The sequence below is a fragment of the Salvelinus alpinus genome, chromosome 22, assembly GCF_045679555.1.
Source record: "Salvelinus alpinus chromosome 22, SLU_Salpinus.1, whole genome shotgun sequence".
Lineage (NCBI taxonomy): Eukaryota > Metazoa > Chordata > Actinopteri > Salmoniformes > Salmonidae > Salvelinus > Salvelinus alpinus.
In genome coordinates, this window is record NC_092107.1 from 10,506,428 (window position 1) to 10,525,244 (window position 18,817).

At 46.1% G+C, this 18,817-nt stretch overlaps 1 protein-coding gene and 1 non-coding gene across 16 annotated transcripts in view; both read right to left on the minus strand.

Annotated features, from left to right (window-relative positions):
- The window catches only part of LOC139549698 (E3 ubiquitin-protein ligase TRIP12), a 78,601-nt gene that overhangs the window by 13,602 nt on the left and 46,182 nt on the right, over positions 1 to 18,817 (minus strand). For 6 of the 15 annotated variants that reach the window (XM_071360363.1, XM_071360375.1, XM_071360374.1 and 3 more), the window contains 26 exons: positions 18,101 to 18,252; positions 17,213 to 17,296; positions 16,499 to 16,594; positions 15,991 to 16,142; positions 15,858 to 15,893; positions 15,520 to 15,615; positions 15,146 to 15,238; positions 13,911 to 14,072; positions 13,723 to 13,791; positions 13,433 to 13,598; positions 13,091 to 13,208; positions 12,767 to 12,923; positions 12,391 to 12,544; positions 11,785 to 12,013; positions 11,533 to 11,651; positions 10,992 to 11,196; positions 10,772 to 10,872; positions 8,026 to 8,200; positions 7,137 to 7,278; positions 6,679 to 6,870; positions 4,307 to 4,458; positions 3,936 to 4,093; positions 3,630 to 3,703; positions 3,293 to 3,492; positions 2,921 to 3,048; positions 365 to 516 (listed from right to left, as the gene is read on the minus strand). In XM_071360363.1, the coding sequence (XP_071216464.1) occupies positions 365 to 516; positions 2,921 to 3,048; positions 3,293 to 3,492; positions 3,630 to 3,703; positions 3,936 to 4,093; positions 4,307 to 4,458; positions 6,679 to 6,870; positions 7,137 to 7,278; positions 8,026 to 8,200; positions 10,772 to 10,872; positions 10,992 to 11,196; positions 11,533 to 11,651; positions 11,785 to 12,013; positions 12,391 to 12,544; positions 12,767 to 12,923; positions 13,091 to 13,208; positions 13,433 to 13,598; positions 13,723 to 13,791; positions 13,911 to 14,072; positions 15,146 to 15,238; positions 15,520 to 15,615; positions 15,858 to 15,893; positions 15,991 to 16,142; positions 16,499 to 16,594; positions 17,213 to 17,296; positions 18,101 to 18,252 (3,562 nt within the window). The remainder of the gene's footprint in view (positions 1 to 364; positions 517 to 2,920; positions 3,049 to 3,292; positions 3,493 to 3,629; positions 3,704 to 3,935; positions 4,094 to 4,306; positions 4,459 to 6,678; positions 6,871 to 7,136; positions 7,279 to 8,025; positions 8,201 to 10,771; positions 10,873 to 10,991; positions 11,197 to 11,532; positions 11,652 to 11,784; positions 12,014 to 12,390; positions 12,545 to 12,766; positions 12,924 to 13,090; positions 13,209 to 13,432; positions 13,599 to 13,722; positions 13,792 to 13,910; positions 14,073 to 15,145; positions 15,239 to 15,519; positions 15,616 to 15,857; positions 15,894 to 15,990; positions 16,143 to 16,498; positions 16,595 to 17,212; positions 17,297 to 18,100; positions 18,253 to 18,817) is intronic. The other 9 variants (XM_071360378.1, XM_071360377.1, XM_071360373.1 and 6 more) reach the window with 4 other exon arrangements.
- Positions 8,566 to 8,704, minus strand: LOC139549858 (small nucleolar RNA SNORA8). The gene has a single exon (XR_011669949.1). It is a non-coding gene; the product is annotated as a small nucleolar RNA SNORA8 (small nucleolar RNA).

Sequence of the window (18,817 nt, forward strand, 5' to 3'; positions counted from 1 at the left end):
AAAAAAAATACATTTATTTGGGGCAACTGTGTGCACTAAGAGGGCTGTCTAGCTAGCAGACAGTTATAGTGATGGTACACTGTGTTTGACCCCCTATAAGCCCACAAAGACAATGAAGACATATTTAGCATTAAGTAGATAAAGTATGACACAGACAGTGGAATCTGTTGGAGGCAGACCTACAGGCTTGTGTCCCATATGGCAATTTGTTCCCTACATGGTGGACTACTCTTGGACCTGGTCAAAAGTAGCGCGCTACAAAAGGTTACAGGGTGGCATGTGGGATTCGACCAGTATGTTGTTCAGTTAGTGAATTTTGAGCCAGTATCTGCGGGGTGGAGGGAGGATAGGACAGGCTACTCACGTCGTACAGGTAGAACCAGTAACTACTAATGGAGTGCAGCACCCTCAGCAGCAGGTTGACGTCCAGAGACGGGTCGTCGAAGGTGATGCTCTCCGGGGGCTCCGACATGAGGTACATCTCCAAGGGGCTGGCCACGCTGGGACACACGCCGTCTGGGAGGGGAGAGAAAACAGGTCAGGGTCATATTCATTAGTGCACAGTAGGAAAAAAACAGTTTGTAATGGACAACAAAAACAAGCATTTCTTCTTGAACAACGGCAGGTAGTCCCTTCCTGTTTCAGTCATTTTCTTACGTTCTGTGCCCAATGAATACGACCCAGATATGTAGTAACTAAACTGACATGGTAAAATGTTTAGTATGAGATAAGGACATGAATGGTCAGATCTATGGCGTGCACTACTTTCAAAGTAATACGGTGTAGAGAATAGGCTGACATTTGAGACTGAAAGCCCTTTGGCCCGGGGGTTGGCGCAAAAGCACTTTGGGACAACTGCTGATGTAAAAAATACATTTGATTAATTGATTACACAGCCAATATCTGTGGGTTTGTGTTAACAGGTCATCTCAGGTCACATTCATTGATGGTAAAAAAAAAGGTCCGATTAGGTCCCATTCGATTAGCCCCGCCCCAGATTTTTTGTCATGCTGATGGATAGGAAGCGTAGTCAGACACCTCGGACAAGCGCACGTTTCAAACACTTGGAAGCCATGGATGGCTATGGCAAAAGAGTATAAAAAAATATATTGTTTAATTGGGCTCCCGAGTGGCGCAGCAGTCTAAGCCACTGTATCTCAGTGCAAGAGGCGTCATTATAGTGCCTGGTTTGAATCCGGGCTGTATCACATACAGCCGTGATTGGGAGTCCCATAGGGCGGCTCACAATGGCCCAGCTTCGTCCGGAGAAGGGTGTCATTGTAAATAAGAATTTGTTCTGAACTGACTTGCCTAGTTAAAAGATATATAAAAAAATATTGCCTAATATTTGTGCACCAGGGCACATGATACATGAAATAGAGCTTGTTGGAAGTGTTTATCAAATCCAAAATTATACTGTGGTTGCATTGTAAGCAAGCTAGCAACGTACGAGACCATTCCAAGGAGCAGAAGTGAATAAATTTGAATTTGCACCAATCTCCGACAGTGTAATTACACAGATCAGAACTATATAGGGCCAAAAGTGTTTATGGGGGATCTCTTCTTGAATATATAGTGTTTTTTAAAAATGTTTTCATTGCGTACAGACACTTTACCAGGTGTTTGAAGACAATGTTACATATAGGGTTAATATAAATGGTTTTCGCCAAATGCATGTTAGCTAGCTAAATTGCTATATTAGAAATATAGTGCTCATCTGCTGTCGACATTGGCAAACGATTTGATAGCACCAAAAGTGGTTACCAACTTTTACAGCACGCACAGTGCATTCAGAGCCATCCGGTGGCTAGCCATACTACAAACTTAATTTGACAGGTTCCGTGTAATGACCACAAAATTGCAGAGAGTCTCCCGATTAGCAAGGGGTAGACTGTCTCATTTCATTGTGCATTAACCTCTAAAAGTCTAAGCTGTTGGGGGTGGGTTCTACTATGCTAACATATGGAATGGTTATAGCAAGGATCATTTAGTTATTCAATTTTGGTAACACTTGAAGTATAAAAAAAAATATATATATTTAATCTGGCCTTTACTACTAGAGACCATAGAAACGCATTGAATAACATTCATAAATTGCCCCCCAAAAAATTGTCAAGACGTTTTGAAGTGTCTCTCCTATATCTAGGAGATAAGAAAGCTCAGGAAATGTGGTTTTTAACATTTAACCCCTTACTTTAGTTGCCACAAAACTACCTCCATACATTTGTATGGGTTACCATTAGACAAGTTCCATGACACTTGTGGAAACGGAGAACATCTTTCCGCTACAGATGTTTGTGAGAAGACCGATGTTTGGGATGGCTCATGGGTCTGACAAGCACCGCTGTAGATCGGCCTCCGCAGATACAGAAGGTCGACAGACAGAAGTGGTGAGACGCAGCCCATGCCAAAAAACATCTAGCTTAAACTGACAGATTTTTAAATGATGTTACTTAGATTGACGCAAGGGTGCGTCAATAGAGACTAAACGATTAAAAACAGTTTGAGATCATTGTGAGGGGTTTCTCCAGTGGTTTGAAAGGGGAATTGGGTTTCTCTTGAAAACATTGACAGAGGTTGTAACAGTACCAAGGTGGGGCGGGGCTTTGCGAAAGGTCCATTAACAACTTGTTTCAAGCAGGAGAAGCAGGTCAGATCAAATCTTAATAGTCACGTGTGTCGAATACAGTGAAATGCTGAATACATCCGAAAACAGACCTTACAGTGAAATGCTTACTTACGAGCCCCTAACCAACAACGCAGTTTAAAAAATGTACTTCCTCCCCACTCTAAATAGTACATTAGATTTCCACTACAAAATAAACGAGCAGAACTGGTCCTTCTCAGTCTCCAGGCCAGTAGACAACACAGACACCCACCCCAACAGTCTAGGCCCAGAAGGAGTGGTGGTGGTTCCTACCGTGCCACAGCTCGTCCTGTTTCTTAGCGTTGCGGGGCGAGGTCTTGGTGGGGGCGGTCTGTGCCCGGCCCCTCTTACCTCCCACCGCATCCTTAGTACCATCCTCATCGTCCCTCACTGGCTTATACCTGATGGGATAGAGAGTGTGTAAATCCTCACAGGGAAAGTGACTACATTACCATGTCAGTTAGTTGCATTCGTTCACCAACTCAGCCGCCTATAGACGTGCGTGTGTGTGACGCATCTCCGGGAAGGTGGCTACACTGCACAAGCCTAACAGCCACCCACTACAAAAATCAGTCCTTTGTGTTTGTTAACCAGTCCAGGCTATAGAAACTGGTGTGTGTGGCCATCCAGCATAAATGAGGATACCATATGGTGTGGGTTTTGGTCCAGATGCCAGCCCGCCCGAGCGGGTTGGCCTCGTCATCCGTGGACTCTCTCTCCTCCTCGGACTGCAGGCTGAACTGCCGCACTGCCTGGTACACCGTCATGTTGTAGGGCAGCAGGTGGTCGCCGATGTAGAATTGTAGCCGGTGGCGCACACTGCCAGAGTTCAGGAACTGGGCCGCCTGTACCGGGAGAGACGGTCAAGTTGTGTTCAAGTTAGGGTTGGAGGTAACAGAATAAGTTATGAGTGGGGGGGGGGGGGGGGAAGAGGTATCATCCGATATTGAGAGTATTTTACAAGGACATTGTAGCCACGTACCAGCGATTCGTCAATTTCATCGTCTGAACCATCATCGTCACTGTCCTCATCCTCCTCTCTGATTCGTCCGTAACCTTTAGAGATAAAAAGTCCCATTGAGCACATCAGCATGTTATCCATTAATGTCAGCAATGCAAGGAGACATTCTATTCTGCCAACAGAGAAGGAAGAACAGAAATACTCTGGGAAGGAACTTGAGAAAGCAGCCCAACTGGGTGAAGATCATTTGTGCGTGATCTATGTCCTCACGGAGTGAAAGGGCTTAAGTCAGTAACTCAATGCAAAGTGAGAGTTCCCAGTTCTTACCTCGGACGACCAGGTAACGTTCAATTGCCTGTACCAAGGCCAGGGGATCAATCTTCACCGGGCCCCCCTTCCACTGCTTCACATTGGTACAGTCCGGGTGCCTCTGCAGCTGACACTTGAGTTGGTGTGTGTTGAAGAACTTCAGAGCCTGAGACCCTCTGAAGGAGAGACACACACACGTCAGACAAAATCATAATGCTAGAGGTAAATACTGGCAAGTCCCCTTCACCTATACCCATATAGACTTCTATAGGGCCAATGGCATCACACATTAATAAATGGACAAGTGAATGACTGACATTAAAAGAGAATGTTTGTGGAACAAAAGGAAGAAATTGAAGGAAGAGCTGGGACTAGGTAAATGAACTAACCTGCTCCCGTTGCCGTTGCCACTGGGGAAGTCGTGCACCTTGACAGGGAACTGCTCCATCTGGCTTAGGCAGTTATTCATCTTGTGCACCAGTGACAGCAGGGGTCCGTTCTCAGACGGCTCCAGGCGGCCTGCCGGCTCCATCCCCGGGATCTGGAAGTGCAAAACACAGCAGGGACACGCTTCAAACATGCAAAGACTAGGGTCGCATTCATTACGGCACACCGTATAAAAATATTTTGCAACAGAAAACGAAAATAAGCATTTATTATTGGACAAGTTTAGGTAGTTCCTCCCTTTGTCAGTTTTATTCCATTTGTTTCCTACCAGCTATAACCATTGTTGAACTCCGCCGTTGTTAAAAAAAAACAGCTGACAAAGCATGGTTTAGCAGTCAATTGTGTCGCTGTATTTAGTGTTCAAATGTTTCAAGGAGGCAGAGACACAAAAATAACACACTTAATGTAATCCATGCCTGAAATTCTAATTCTTTAAAATCCATATACAAAAATGAGATCTTTGTGCACAAATTTGTTTACATCCCTGTTAAGAGACAATTTCTCCTTTGCCAAGATAATCCATCCACCTGACAGGTATGGCATATCAATGAGTTGATTAAACAGCATGACCATTACACAGGTGCACCTTGTGCGGGGAAAACTAAAAGGCCACAAAATAAATGTGCAGTTTTGTCACAGCACAATGCCACTGATGTCTCAAGTTGAGGGAGTGTGCAATTGGCATTCTGACTGCAGGAATGTCCACCAGAGCTGTTGTCTGAGAAATTAACATAAAATTTCTCTACCATAAGCCACCTCCAACATTGTTTTAGAGAATTTGGCAGTATGTCCAACCGGCCTCATAACCGCAGACCACATGTATGGCATCGTGTGGGCGAGCGGTTGGCTGATGTCAACGTTGTGAACAGAGTACCCCATGGTGGCAATGGGGTTATGGTATGGGCAGGCCTATGCTACGGACAACGAACACAACTGCATTTTATGGATGGCAATTTGAATGCACAGAGTTACCGTGACGAGATCATTATCGTGCCACTCATCCGCCGCCATCACCTTATGATAATGCACAGCCCCATGTTGGAAGGATCTGTATACAATTCCTGTAAGCTGAAAATGTCCCAGTTCTCCCATGGCCTGTATGGACTGCTCAGACATGTCACCCACTGAGCATGTTTGGGATGCTCTGGATCGACGTGTACAACAATATGTTCCAGTTCCCGACAATATCCAGCAACTTCACACAGCCAGTGAAGAGGAGTGGGACAGCATTCCACAGGCCACAGTCAACAGCCTGATCAACTCTATGCGAAGGAGATGTCGCGCTGCATGAGGCAAACGGTGGTCACTTGGTTGTGATCCACTCCTACTTTTTTTTTTGTGAAGGTATCTGTGACCAACAGACGTATATCTGTATTCCCAGTCGTGTGCAATCCATAGATAATGCCTTATGAATTGATTTCAATTGAATGATTTCCTTATATGAACTGTAACTCAGTAAAATCTTTGAAATTCATGCATGTTGCCTTTATATTTTTGTTCAGTATAAATAAAAAAGGAGCATACGTTTCAGCCTTATGTCTTCATCTGTGCTGTACAAACAAATGAAGGAGACATGTACTTAAGACACCTGCTGTGCGTAACTGGAGCAAGCAGCTATAGTTCATTTTGATAATGGCGAATAGGAAGTCAATGTATAATAACAGGGAATATGTAGAATACTATAAAAAATAAATTGACAATTCAAATGTCACATAATAAAAAAGTAAAAGACAACGTTTAGGCCAGTGTTTCCCCAACTCCAGTCCCTCCAACATGTTTGTTGTAGCCTCGGACAAAAACACCCAACTCAACTGGTCAACTAATCATCAAGCCCTCAATGAGTGGAATCAGGTGTTTTTGTCCTGGGCTACAACAAAAATTTGTGCTGTTGTGGGTACTTGAGGACCCGAGCTGGGAAACACTGGTCTAGGATACATAACAATATAATAAGCAATAGATAGATGCAATACTCAAGTAGGTCACAAAACTGAGGGCGGGGCGTTGTTGAGTGAGTACCTTCTGAAGTCTAGATATTTTTACTCCTACACACCAGGCGCCATTCATTCTAGCCTGAGCGCAAACGATCATACTGGCTTAATACTGTATTTACAGCCATGAGTTGTATCGCCAATAACTAGGGCCTTGAGCTCCAGTCTCTGTCTACATTGACTTATAGACTGGAGTTGGCCCTCTTGTCATTCACTGGATACTGAGACAGGATGAAAGTCTTCATCTGGCGAAAGACGAGCTTCTGACCAGAGAAATAGAATCTTATTCAAGTTCTGTGCATCTGCCCAGCCGAACACAGACTTACCGGGCAGCCATAGAAGACGTGCAAGAACCTCCTGAGGCGAATGTCACGGCTGACCAGGTCACGGTCACTGCTGGAGGTCAGGTAGAGCAGCAGCTGCTTGACCAGGCCGCTATGCTGGATCTCGAACGACGACACATCCGACTCTGACACAATGCTGCAGATCTCCACGAGGCACTCCACGCCACCGTCCATCTAGGGGGTGGGGGGGGTGACAGCAGTCAAGAATGTTATCATATCCCAAGTCATTCACTACCGTACCTTAATTACCTTGTCATTAGCTAGCAGTGTAAATAGTACCTTGTACCATCAAAACAGCACAGCAAAACAAACAGTTTTTGCAAATTAGTATTAGCGAACAGGGTCGGCAAAGCAGACTCCAAGATGTCAACTAATGAGTATGTATTTACTGTCAAAGTGCGCAACACTACAACACAGGAGACTATTGTGGAGTACAGTACCTGAAGGCTGAGCTGTTCCGTGGCGGTGCAGAGTCTCTGGAGTACATTCAGTGCGGGGTTGCTGCCATCAATTTTTTCAGTGTTGAAGTAGCGGGCCACAAACTTACAGGCCTGCTCTTTGATCCAAGCCTTGATCTTGTCCCTGTGAGAGGGGGGGGGGGGGGGGGGACCCTATCATTATAATCACCACCACCTTCACCAGGGTTGTCTGAAGATATTACTAGCTGTCAAATCATTGTTTCCTCCAGTCCTTAATTCCGTAAGTCCCTCTCAAAACCCATTGGAGGAGGTTGTCCGAGGGGAGAGAGCTTGGATCCAGGAGGAATTGAAGGCACGATCAATTAAACCAGGGGTGCCAAACATACGGCCAAGTGCCAGATCCGGCCCGCAAACCCATTCAATTTTAAGTGCGGCTCTCAGGACCTCGGGGAATGCCGAATGCAGGGCAAAATTAGTTTGACACCCCTGGATTAAACACTTGCTACATTGCGTGACAGTTTTTACTGAACGACACCTTTCCCAAAACTTTCAATGTTCTCGAACAGACTGAAGTACGTTTGCTCTGTGTGGTGGGGTGTAGCTTGAAGCAATGAGTGACTAATTTTAAAAAAAGGGCAGCGGTACATTTTGAATCCTCATATTTGCACAACCCATCCCCTCCACAATTTTCAACTGATCTTTCAGAACAGCACCGTTTCCGTTTAAATGAACGTTTCACACCATTTTTCGGAATGAACGCAGCCCTAATAACATTCTGAGCGAGCTAATGATAATCACCAACACAACTATTATAATCGCCACAACTACCAACTTTATCATCAGTACTACCAACACTGCTATAAAAGCAACACTGTTGTCATCACCATAACAACATTAGTCTTCCTCTTACCTGTTGTTGGAGACTGAGTCCTTGGGAGGGGCACGTGCCAGGCCGCTCACCCCGGCCGTGCGAGAGGGCTCAGAGTTGGTGCTGTTGGTCTGGGCGCCCAGCTTGCCCCAGGTCTTGGGGTTCAGACTGGCCAAAAAGGAGGATTTGGGGGACTGAGTAGTGGTAGGACTCTTGGCTGTAGAAACAGGAAAATGGTTAGTCACAGGATGAAACATGACAAAGTCTGTCTCAAATGATACCCTATAGTTCAGCGTTTCCCAAACTCGGTCCTGGGAACCTCAAAGGGGTGAACGTTTTGGTATTTGCCCTAGCACTAGACAGCTGATTCAAATAATCAACGCTTGATGATTAATCGATTATATGAATCCGCTGTGTAGAGCCTAGGGCAAAAACCAAAACTTGCACCCTTGGGATGCCCAGGACCAAGTTTGGGAAACGCTGCTACAGTAGTTTGAAATAGACACCAGAGTCTAGTCACGATGCATTTATTTAATTTGGGTAAAGAAAATCACAAGGCGTCAGTTTGCATTCTGCATAAATGGCTGTCTCGACAGATATACCAAGAGTCCAGGCACAAAGAGACATGGAGACCAACGATGCCACATGTCGAGTTGCTCTTGCACTTAGTAATGAACAGTCAAGCCAGAGTAGCGGCTGGCTGCAGATAACATACAGTGGTGAATTGTGTTGATTTGAATGAACGCAAAACAATGTCATAGTAAAAAACCTACACGTTTATATTACTGAACAAAAACATCAAACGCAAAGTGCAACTATTTCACCAAGTTACAGGTCATATAAAAGGAAATTAGTCTATTGAAATAAATTCAATTGGCCATAATCTATGAATTTCACATGCTGGGCAAGGGTGCAGCAATGGGTGGGCTTAGGAGTGCATAGGGCCACCCACTGGGGAGCCAGGGACAGCCAATCAGAATGAGTTTCTCCCCACAAAAGGGCTTTATTACAGACTGAAATAATCCTCAGCACCCCCTTAGACGATCCCGCAGGTGAAGAAGCCGGATGTGGAGGTCCTCTGGGCAGGTGTGGTTACACTTGGTCTGCGGTTGCGAGGCTGGTTGGATGTACTACCAGTCTCGAAATCGATGTTGGAGGTGGCTTATGGTAGAGAAATTAACACTAAATTCTCTAGACACAGCTCTGATGGACATTCCTGTAGTCAGCATGCTAATTGCACACTCCCTCAAAACATCTGTGGTATTGTGTTGTGACAGCTGCACATTTTAGGGTGGCCGTTTATTGTCCCCAGCACAAGGTCCACCTGGGTAATGATCATGCTGTTTAATCAGCTTCTTGATATGCCACACTCGTCAGGTGGATTAATTATCTTGGCAAAGGAAAAATGTTCACTAACAGGGATGTAAACAAATTTGTGCTCAATTTGAGAGAAATAAGCTTTTTATTTTTTCTGGGATCTTTTATTTCAGCTCATGAAACCAACACTTTCCATGTTGCTTTTATATTTTGGTTTAGTACACACACTATATATTACAAAAATAAGAATGTGGACACCCCTTCAAATTAGTGGATTTGGCCATTTCAGCCATACCCGTTGCTAACAGGTGTATAGAATTGAGCACAAAGCCTTGCAATCTCCATAGACAAACATTGGCAGTAGAATGGCCTTACTGAAGAGCTCAGACACTTTCAACGTGGCACCGTTAATTCGTCAAACTTCTGCCCTGCTAGAGCTGCCCCAGTCAACTGTAAGTGCTATTATTGTAAAGTGTAAATGTCTAGGAGTAACAACAGCTCAGCGGTGAAGTGGTAGGCCACACAAGCTCACAAAACGGGCCCGTCGAGTGCTGATGCTTGTAAAAATAGTCTGTCCTCAGTTGCAAACTGCCTTTGGAAGCAACGTCAGCACAAGAAGTGTTCGTTAGGAGCTTCATGAAATGGGTTTCCATGGCCGAGCAGCCGCACAAAAGCCTAAGATCAGAATGCCCTATGCCAAGCGTCGGCTGGAGTGGCATAAAGCTAGCCGCCATTGGACTCAGGAGTAGTGGAAATGCGTTCTCTGGAGTGATGAATCACACTTCACCATCTGGCAGGCCGACGGACCAATCTGGGTTTGGCGGATACAAGGAGTACACTACCTGCCCCAATGCCTAGCGCCAACTGTAAAGCTTGGTGGAGGAGGAATAATGGTCTGGGGCTTGTTTTTCCTGGTACGGGCTAGGCCCCTTAGTTCCAGTAAATGGAAATCTTAACGCTACAGCATACAATGACATTCTAGACGATTCTGTTCTTCCAACTTTGTGGAAGGCCCTTTCATGTTTCAGCATGACAATGCCCCGTGCACAAAGCGAGGTCCATACAGATTCATACTTAACTGGCCTGCAAAGAGCCCTGACCTCAACCCTATCAAACACCTTTGGGATGAATTGGAACGCCGAATGTGAGCCAGGCCTAATCGGCCAACATCAGTGCTCGACCTCACCAATGCTCGTGGCTGAATGGAAGCAAGTCCCCGCAGCTATGTTCCAACATCTAGCGGGAAGCCTTCCCAAAAGAGTGGAGGCTGTTATAGCAGCAAAGGGGGAACCAACTCCACATTAATGCCCATGATTTTAGAATGAGATGTTAAGGTGTCCACAAACTTTTGGTCAAGGAATTGTACCTTTAGTGCTACAAATGTATCATTGACATTTAGCTTTAGTGTCACCTGTGAGAAGCATTTGCATCCCGTCTTAGATTGTAGGAGAGTTCCAATAACAACAATTACCCTGATTGTCTACTTTGTCTTCGTCCCTGGGAGGAGAGTACTTGGGCCTTCTGGGCCCTCTCTTAGGCAGACGTTTTCTCTTCAGCACATCACTTAACCGCCTAGGAGAGAGGGACAGATTAATGTTGTTCTATGGAGGAGAATGAGAGTTTACTTCTGTGTGGTATATCTGACCCATCATACGTGCACATTCACATGTATTTAGTCCTTGTGTTCTCACCCCTGTGGACTGAGGTCTAGTGAGTCGTCCATGCTGTGCTGGAAGCTAGGCGAGCCCAGGTCTGGGGTGGCGTTGGAGGCCGCCGTAGTGGTCGCAGTGCTGATGGTGGTGGTACACAGGCTAGCTGTGCCGCTGGTGCACGCCTTTGGAGGACTTGTAAGGAAGGCCTCTGACTCAGCCAGGTTCTTCACCTGGTGCATAACACCTGGAGAGGGGAGGGCAGATGGAATACATTGAAATTCCTATTTTCCCGATTCTCTGATATTGAAGAGGATGGCGTAAGAAATTGTGATTCAATAAATCAGGGAAAATCTATGACATTTAGCTGGATAAACAGCTTTCTGTGGTCCATGACAAAGTACATTGCGGTGTGACATCAATTTTCGGACTTTTCTAAAATACATTGAAGCTCAAATAGCAGTTGAGGATCCATCATAACAGGTCCTCTCCTGGTGCTAGAAAAGAGCTGTATTTCAGCTGGGTGTTTTTGATCATTACAGGTCAGCTCCTCTGGGGAGGAGACACAGACAGGATCCATTACCTTCTCTTCTGAAGAAGACACTGAATACGTCGGGCAGCTTCTGCATGAGGATCTCAGCCATCTGCAGAGAGCCAACTACAATCTTCAGGTCTTGGCTGGACAGCATGGAGGCAATGTGACTGGGAGAAGGGAAAAGACAAATACTGAGGTTCAGGTGTAGTGTAAAGACACATGCTGTACTGGCTATTACTTTTTGTCCATGGAGGCAGACATCGACTCAAGAGCACCCCAAGGTTGAGAGCAAAAGTTCACCTGGACACAGCGTGGTTCCTCAGCACGTCCTTGAGGAGCTCGGCATCGGCGAAGAAGATGATCCTGAGGATGGCTCGGAGGCACTTATGTCTGACGGCTGGGCCGGCCGACGAGCTGTACACCTCGTACAGCACCCCGAACAGGGTCTTGATGAAGCACTTGGCCAGCTCAGGGTCCTCCTTCATCAGCTGGGCCCGTGCATCCTCCCGCCTCACCTCCTGGTGACCCCCTGGGGGACAGACAGGGGAAAACTCATGTAAGATTTGATCGTTCTTTTGACTCAAAAGGAGAAATTGGATTCCATCAGCTAGTGCAGAATAAAAACATGGCCTGTTCAATTTCACAAAACTTTACCAAGAGATGCTGTAAGAGCTGCCTCTCTTGAGCATTTCTCCATTGGGAAAGAGGTAATCTTTCCTTAAATGGGACTACTTTGTTCAAAGGACCAATAACTTGGGGCAGGGACCAAGCTATAAATTTAGGTGAACAAAGCTAGTCTCAGAACCAATCAGGGCATTATACTAGATCAACTGACACAAGATGCATACAACTGACACAAGTTTGGGGATAGTCTATCACTATAATAAATGGTGGCGTGTCTCTCACCAGTAGTGGGGTTGGCTAAGGGGTTGGGTTTCCTCTGGATACCCCGTGCTGTGCCAGTGTCCTCGTTGATCTGCTGCATAGAGTTGAAGTCGATAGTGTAGACGCGGCCCAGGGTGGACAGGCTGATCTCGTCCTCTCCGTTCTGGTGGGCCGTCTGGAGAGGAAGAGAGAACCAGACACCCCCAGACGTTAGTGTAACACTGGGCTACACAGGGGATTCACACAGCTCACAACATACGAAGGTGGTCTACTTTGTTGTAGTATAGGTAGGGCCCAGAGTTTTCCCGGACAACATGAAGAGGAAAAACTCTGGGCCCCAAGTCTGGATGAAAAGAAAGTCCCTATAATGGAGCGGAGCAGCATGTCTGTTCTTTACCTCAATGATGCGACTGTCGATGCGGTTGTAGGGGTGCCACAGGCCCCGGTCGTCCCTCCACTGCCAGATGGCCCCCTCTGTGGCCTGGGCACTGCCCTTCTTCAGCATGAGGTCCACAGCAAAGATTCCCTCTCTAGGAAGGCAGGGCATTAGCTCGCTGGTGGTGGGGGAGACAACAAAAAGACAGTTAGCAATGTGCATCAGTGAACTTCGCAAACAAGGCATGTGGTGAGTGCATGGAGGCCGCCATCCTTATGTACGTCCACCATTGGGGCAGAAAAGGTTGTTGTAACGTTGAACGCAGCAGCAGAGGGGGTTCCTTACCAGATGAGTGAGGTGAGTTCATAGAGCTCCTGTGGGCTCCGGGGCACCAGGTCAATCTGCTCCTGGCAGCTACCGTTGGCCGCTCCGCACAGAAGGAAGCGCAGAGTCTCTGCAATATCTTTACAAAGACAACGTCCTTAGTTCACTCTTTCCACAGGCAACTGGCTTAGACACAGTCAGGGACTTTAGCCTTGGAGGCATTTAGACTGCCATTATATATTTAACTTCCCCAAGATTTTGTAAGCTGCATTGTTAGGCTTTATTCAAGTGAGAAGTGTAAATACGCACCGATAGAAAGCGTGTGTGTGTGTGTGTGTGTGTGTCGGTCTGTGAGCCACTCACTCTGCTTCATGAGCTGCACGGCCAGACAGGGGCAGTTGGAGCACATGAGGGAGAACATGCGCACCACCATGATGAACATGCCCGAGCTGAGCACAGGCGGGGTGACCACCAGCAGCTGCTGGATGTTGGTCAGCAGGTCCCGCGAGGCCACCTGCTGCAGCAGGTTCTGTGGACAATGGCCATACAGAGGTCAAAGGTCAGTCATCGCGATGACGTCATCATGGGTCTGCTCAGGAGGGTGAGAGATATTAGAGCCATAGAAATGTGTCGAGTAGAACCGCCTCACTCACCTCCTCGTGTTGAAAGTTATCCACCAGTCTGGCAAAACAGAGACAAGTGCTTTCGACAGATTTCTTATCCTGTACGGGGGGGGAGATAACCACATTAGACAATTGACGCATCTTCACAGGTAACATGCCACAGACAACACCAACCTCACATGCAACATAGAGTATGTAAAAGTTGAACGTGTGTGTACCTGGTGTGTGAGTCTCTGGGTCAGCAGTGGCAGAGAATCAGAGACAAAGTGGAACTCGTCAGGGGTGATGCTCTGGCAGCAGTTGGCGGCAATGGCCAGGGCGTTCCTCTGGGCGTTGATGCTAAAGAACTCCAGGTACAGCAGACAGTCAGCCAGGCCACCCTGCATGACACAGGAAACACCCCACAGTTAAACACAAGGATAGGGAATCATTCAGATTTTTACGAGTAACCACGTGACAATAATTGAGAAACAAAAACATAATTTGTTCCCTTTTCTTTAAAATGACTGTTCCACAAAAATGCGCACATGAACATAACTGGCATGCAGAACGGTAGAAATGGTACGACACAAACTTCCCAAACTTGAAACTCACGCACCGCCTATGAAGTATATAGAAAATAATTGCCTCCACGGTCAGATTTTGCCTATAGGCTACTTTGAAGCAAGGTAAGACATGCCTCATTAAATAAAACATACAGGTTTAAAAAATCTAAATGCATACTGCCTCCAGCTCACATTGTAAAGTGGTGTGTGAAGAGCTGATAACCTGTTGCCTGCACTTGAATGGGAGGTACGCTTCAATTACAAGTTAATAAAAATAGCTTGTTTTAAAATCATGCACCAAAACTGTTAACACGCGATTGCATTTAGAATAGTTGCAAATAGGGTTTATAAAAGCTTGTTTTACTCCAGCAGCAACCAGCTGAGGAGCTGCAGGTGAAATCCTGCTCAAAATAGACTCTGTACACTGTGATAGTTGTGTTGGATAAACAAGATACATGACTAATGAAAATACACAGGCCAATTTAATAATAACAAATATGTAATTAACCTATAGAATGATAAGCATGACAGTCAACTGTATTTCAATCGACTGATATTTCAATCAATTAATAAAAAGCATTATTTTGCAAGGGGATATTTTTACTCCCGATCTTTTTGGCCGGCAACAGTTTTATTTATCGACTACTTTTATTTGTTGTTTTCAAAAGCCGTCTATTTCCGGCTAACGGAAAACCTGCTGCACAGCTATCATACAGCCACCACCGTTAACACTTATTTTAAGGTGAGCCAATGATACCCGGGTAGGGAGCAGAGATGATGACATGGAGAGAGAGAGATGATGACATGGAGAGAGAGAGAGAGAGAGAGAGAAAGAGAGAGAGAGAGAGAGAGAGAGAGAGAGAGGCAGAGCTGAGCCACAGGTGGGAGACAGAGGGAGCAACACTTACAGCCTGCAGGATGGCTTTGCTGTGACGCCTTGACAACATCTCCAAGGCAGTCAGGGCCTGCTCCGCCACATCAATGAATTGGATCACCTGAAGCTGCAGGCAAAGAGGAGAGAGATAGATCCATTAGCATATCCACCACCGGTTTATGACCGCATTTGAATGAAGAGGGAACAAGAACATGAGAGAATGACAGAAACGGAAGGCAAGAGAAGGACAACGTGTGGGTTAGAAATACTTGGGGTGCATTCAGAAGGCATGAATTGGTTGGACATGTTTTCAAAGGACTAGGTAGTACTTAAAATTTAATGAGAACGTTACCGTTTCAAAGCGTGTGTTTAGTGCCTACTGAACCTGAGCAGAGGGGGTCATCCTACCTTTTCCAGGAAGACAGGGATGGCGTCCACGACCACAGCAGAGGACCGAGGCAGCGCCTCCATCATGTAAGTGAGAGCACGGGAGGCGTGGTTCATCTGAGCAGAGTCACGGGTTAAGATACAGTTTTCACAAGCATAACCACAAAGCAACCATGTTGGCTGGAACCATACAGTTAACGCTGCTCAGGTACAGTTTTTTGCAACCAAATGTAACTAGGAGACAGAGTGCAGTGTTGCACATTGTTTGCGAAACATTTCAGCACCTGCAATGTAGGCCTAATGTCATGGTGAAAATCAAATATCACTCCCCGCCCCCAAAGATAGCTCAAGATACTCACAATGTCAAAATTATGCTCCATCTGCAACAATGTGATCTGTGAGGAAGAGAAGAGGGGAATAAGAGACTTAGCAAATCAAGACCGTGTAAAATGACTGAAGACAAAAATGTGGACAAAGCATTGAGTGACTCACCAGAGCGGGCACCACGCTCTTCACAGGGAAGCCTCCTAGCGTCTCCTCGTTGCCCATCACCAGCAGCTGGCACATCTCGATGGCGGCCTGAAGCTGCTGGGACTCGTCACCGGTGGCCTGAAGGCCCTGCAGCAGCTGCTGAGCCTTGGAGCCTGGGAGGAGAAATGGGATAAAGCAGGTCAGAGTAGAGACTAAACAGCAGGGACAGTATTCACAAGAGTGCTGATATAGGATCAGTTTAGCCTTTAAGATCAAACTGAATAAGATTATATGGCGAGGGGATCAGACCCTAGATCAGCACTCCTCCTCTGAGAAACTTTTTTAATATGGGCCCTGCCAGGAGTGCAGTGAGCATACACTTGGATTACAGTTGAGTCAATAGCAGGTTAGAAGAATAAAGACAGACATAAGTGAACTCAACACCTCCCCTGAGAGAATATAAACATCTTGCTTACAGATGTTAAGTGGTAATTAAATGGATTCTGGACACAGACAGTGTAGTACTTACTGGCTCCACTGCCTATGGTTCTGTGAAACAGCTGGGACATACGGGGTCCCAGGGGCCCAAAGAGGTGTGGGGGTAGACCCCTGGCCTCCAACAGTGCTGTGAGGAGAAAACAGCCAGGTTAGACAACAACCAAAGACCCAGCAACACCAACAGGAGCTGACAGGGAACTTAGACAGGAACATTGGCACCTGTATCAATTTGTGTGTGTGTATATATATATATTTAACTTTCACCCCTTTTTCTCCCAAATTTCATGGTATCCAATTGGTAGTTACAGTCTTGTGTCTCATCGCTGCAACACCCGTACGGACTAGGGAGAGGCGAAGGTCGAGAGCCATGCGTCCTGCGAAACACGACCCAACCAAGCTGCACCGCTTCTTGAAACAATGCCTGCTTAACCCGGAAATCAGCCACACCAATGTGTTGGAGGAAACACCGTACACCTGGTGACCGTGTCAGCGTGCAAGCGCCCGGCCCGCCACAGGAGTCGCTAGAGCGCGATGGGACAAGGACATCCCTGCCGGCCAAACCCTCCCCTAACCCGGACGCTGGGCAAATTGTGCGCCGCCCCATGGGTCTCCCGGTCGCGGCCAGCTGCGACAGAGCCTGGACCTCTAGTGGCACAGCTAGCAACTGCGATGCAGTACCTTAGAATACTGCGCCACTCAGGAGGCCCCTGGAACCTGTATCTAAGGAAAGCTGTGATCGTCATACCTTGGAGTCTGCCCATTTCAGAGTCATCGGACTCACTCTCACCGGATGTGGTCATCCCTACAGCTCCGGCCACTGAACTAGAAGCTGGAGAGAGAAAAAAAAAAGACCCGTTACACCAATATTTTCATTATCAGAATGACAACCGATTTCTCTCATAAGGAAGGCCAGGTCAGTACAGGTGCATCAAAGCTGGGAACGAGAGACTGAAAAAAAGCTTCTATATCAAGGCCATCAGAATGTTAAACAGCCATCACAAACAGAGAGGCTGCTGCCCACAGACTTGAAATCACTGGCCACTTTAACAAATGGATCACTAGTCACTTAAAATAATGCCACTTTAATAATGTTTACATATCTTGCATTACTCATCTCATATGCATATACTGTAAATTATACCATCTATTGCATCTTGCCTATGCCGCTCGGTCATTGCTCATCCATATATTTATATATTATTATTCCATTCCTTTACTTAGATGTGTGTAATAGGTAGTTGTGGAATTGTTAGACTACTTGTTAGATATTGCTGCACTGTCAAAAACATAAGCACTTCGCTACAATGGCAATCTGCTAACCATGTGTATGTGACCAATAAAATTAAATTTGATTTAAAGGGTATACAAACCCAGGCAGGGCTAGGAATAAAGTCAATGATCTTTTAGTGTAGACACACACAAACCAAGCAGAGGCTACACCAAGCTTTGGCTGGCTCCTAGGCGTTTAAACCAAACACATACCAGAAATTCTTGGATAGTCCAAATGTTTTGAGCCACTAGAGGGCCATGGGGAGAGAATCTCTGCTACCACAAGCAGGTAGTGTACCACTGAGTTTTGCCTGACCATGCGAGCTGAGAAGGAAAAACTCTGTGCTCTAGCAGCAGTAGATACCTGTACCTGAAGCCCCCTGCGGGGCCTCGTCAGTGCGGGCGGCCGAGGAGTTGGCCCCGTCCTGGTTGTTGTCCGAGTCGGCCATCTTCTCTTGTCGGCGAGCGTCGGCTGCCCCGCGCTTGCCCAGGCCTGAGCCTCGCCGACTGCACAGACAGGGGGGGAGAAAAAGGCAGAGGGGGACAGTGAGTGACGGCGCAGCAAACAACTAGATCACACAGAGCCCACGGTCAAACAAGACAGCACACAATAAAATCTGGACATTTTCCATGGGAAGTTAAACCTGGGAATTTTGCTTAAATTCATATAAAAAAAATAGTTCGCTTACAACAGTGAACCTTCTTTGTGGGATACACAAGGCAATTCTAGGTTGTGTGGCATATTTTGGTTAAACTATCCCCAATTCAATGGAATGTACAGCTGATTCTCAAGATCTGGTACACTAATGAGATGCTAGAGCCCACACTACTACACTGTCTGAGCCGAGAACTACATGCTTTCTGGTAAGTTTTGATTACAATACTGGGTGGGGTCAATATATTTTATATGACATGATTTCTTGTTAACCTTTTGTCAATAGGGGGTGCTGTTAGCACTTTATTTTTTTTGACATTGCCAAATTAAACTGCCTAGTAGTCAATTCTTGCTCGTACAATATGCATATTATTGTTATTATTGGATAGAAAACACTCTCTAGTTTCTATAACCGTTGGAATTATG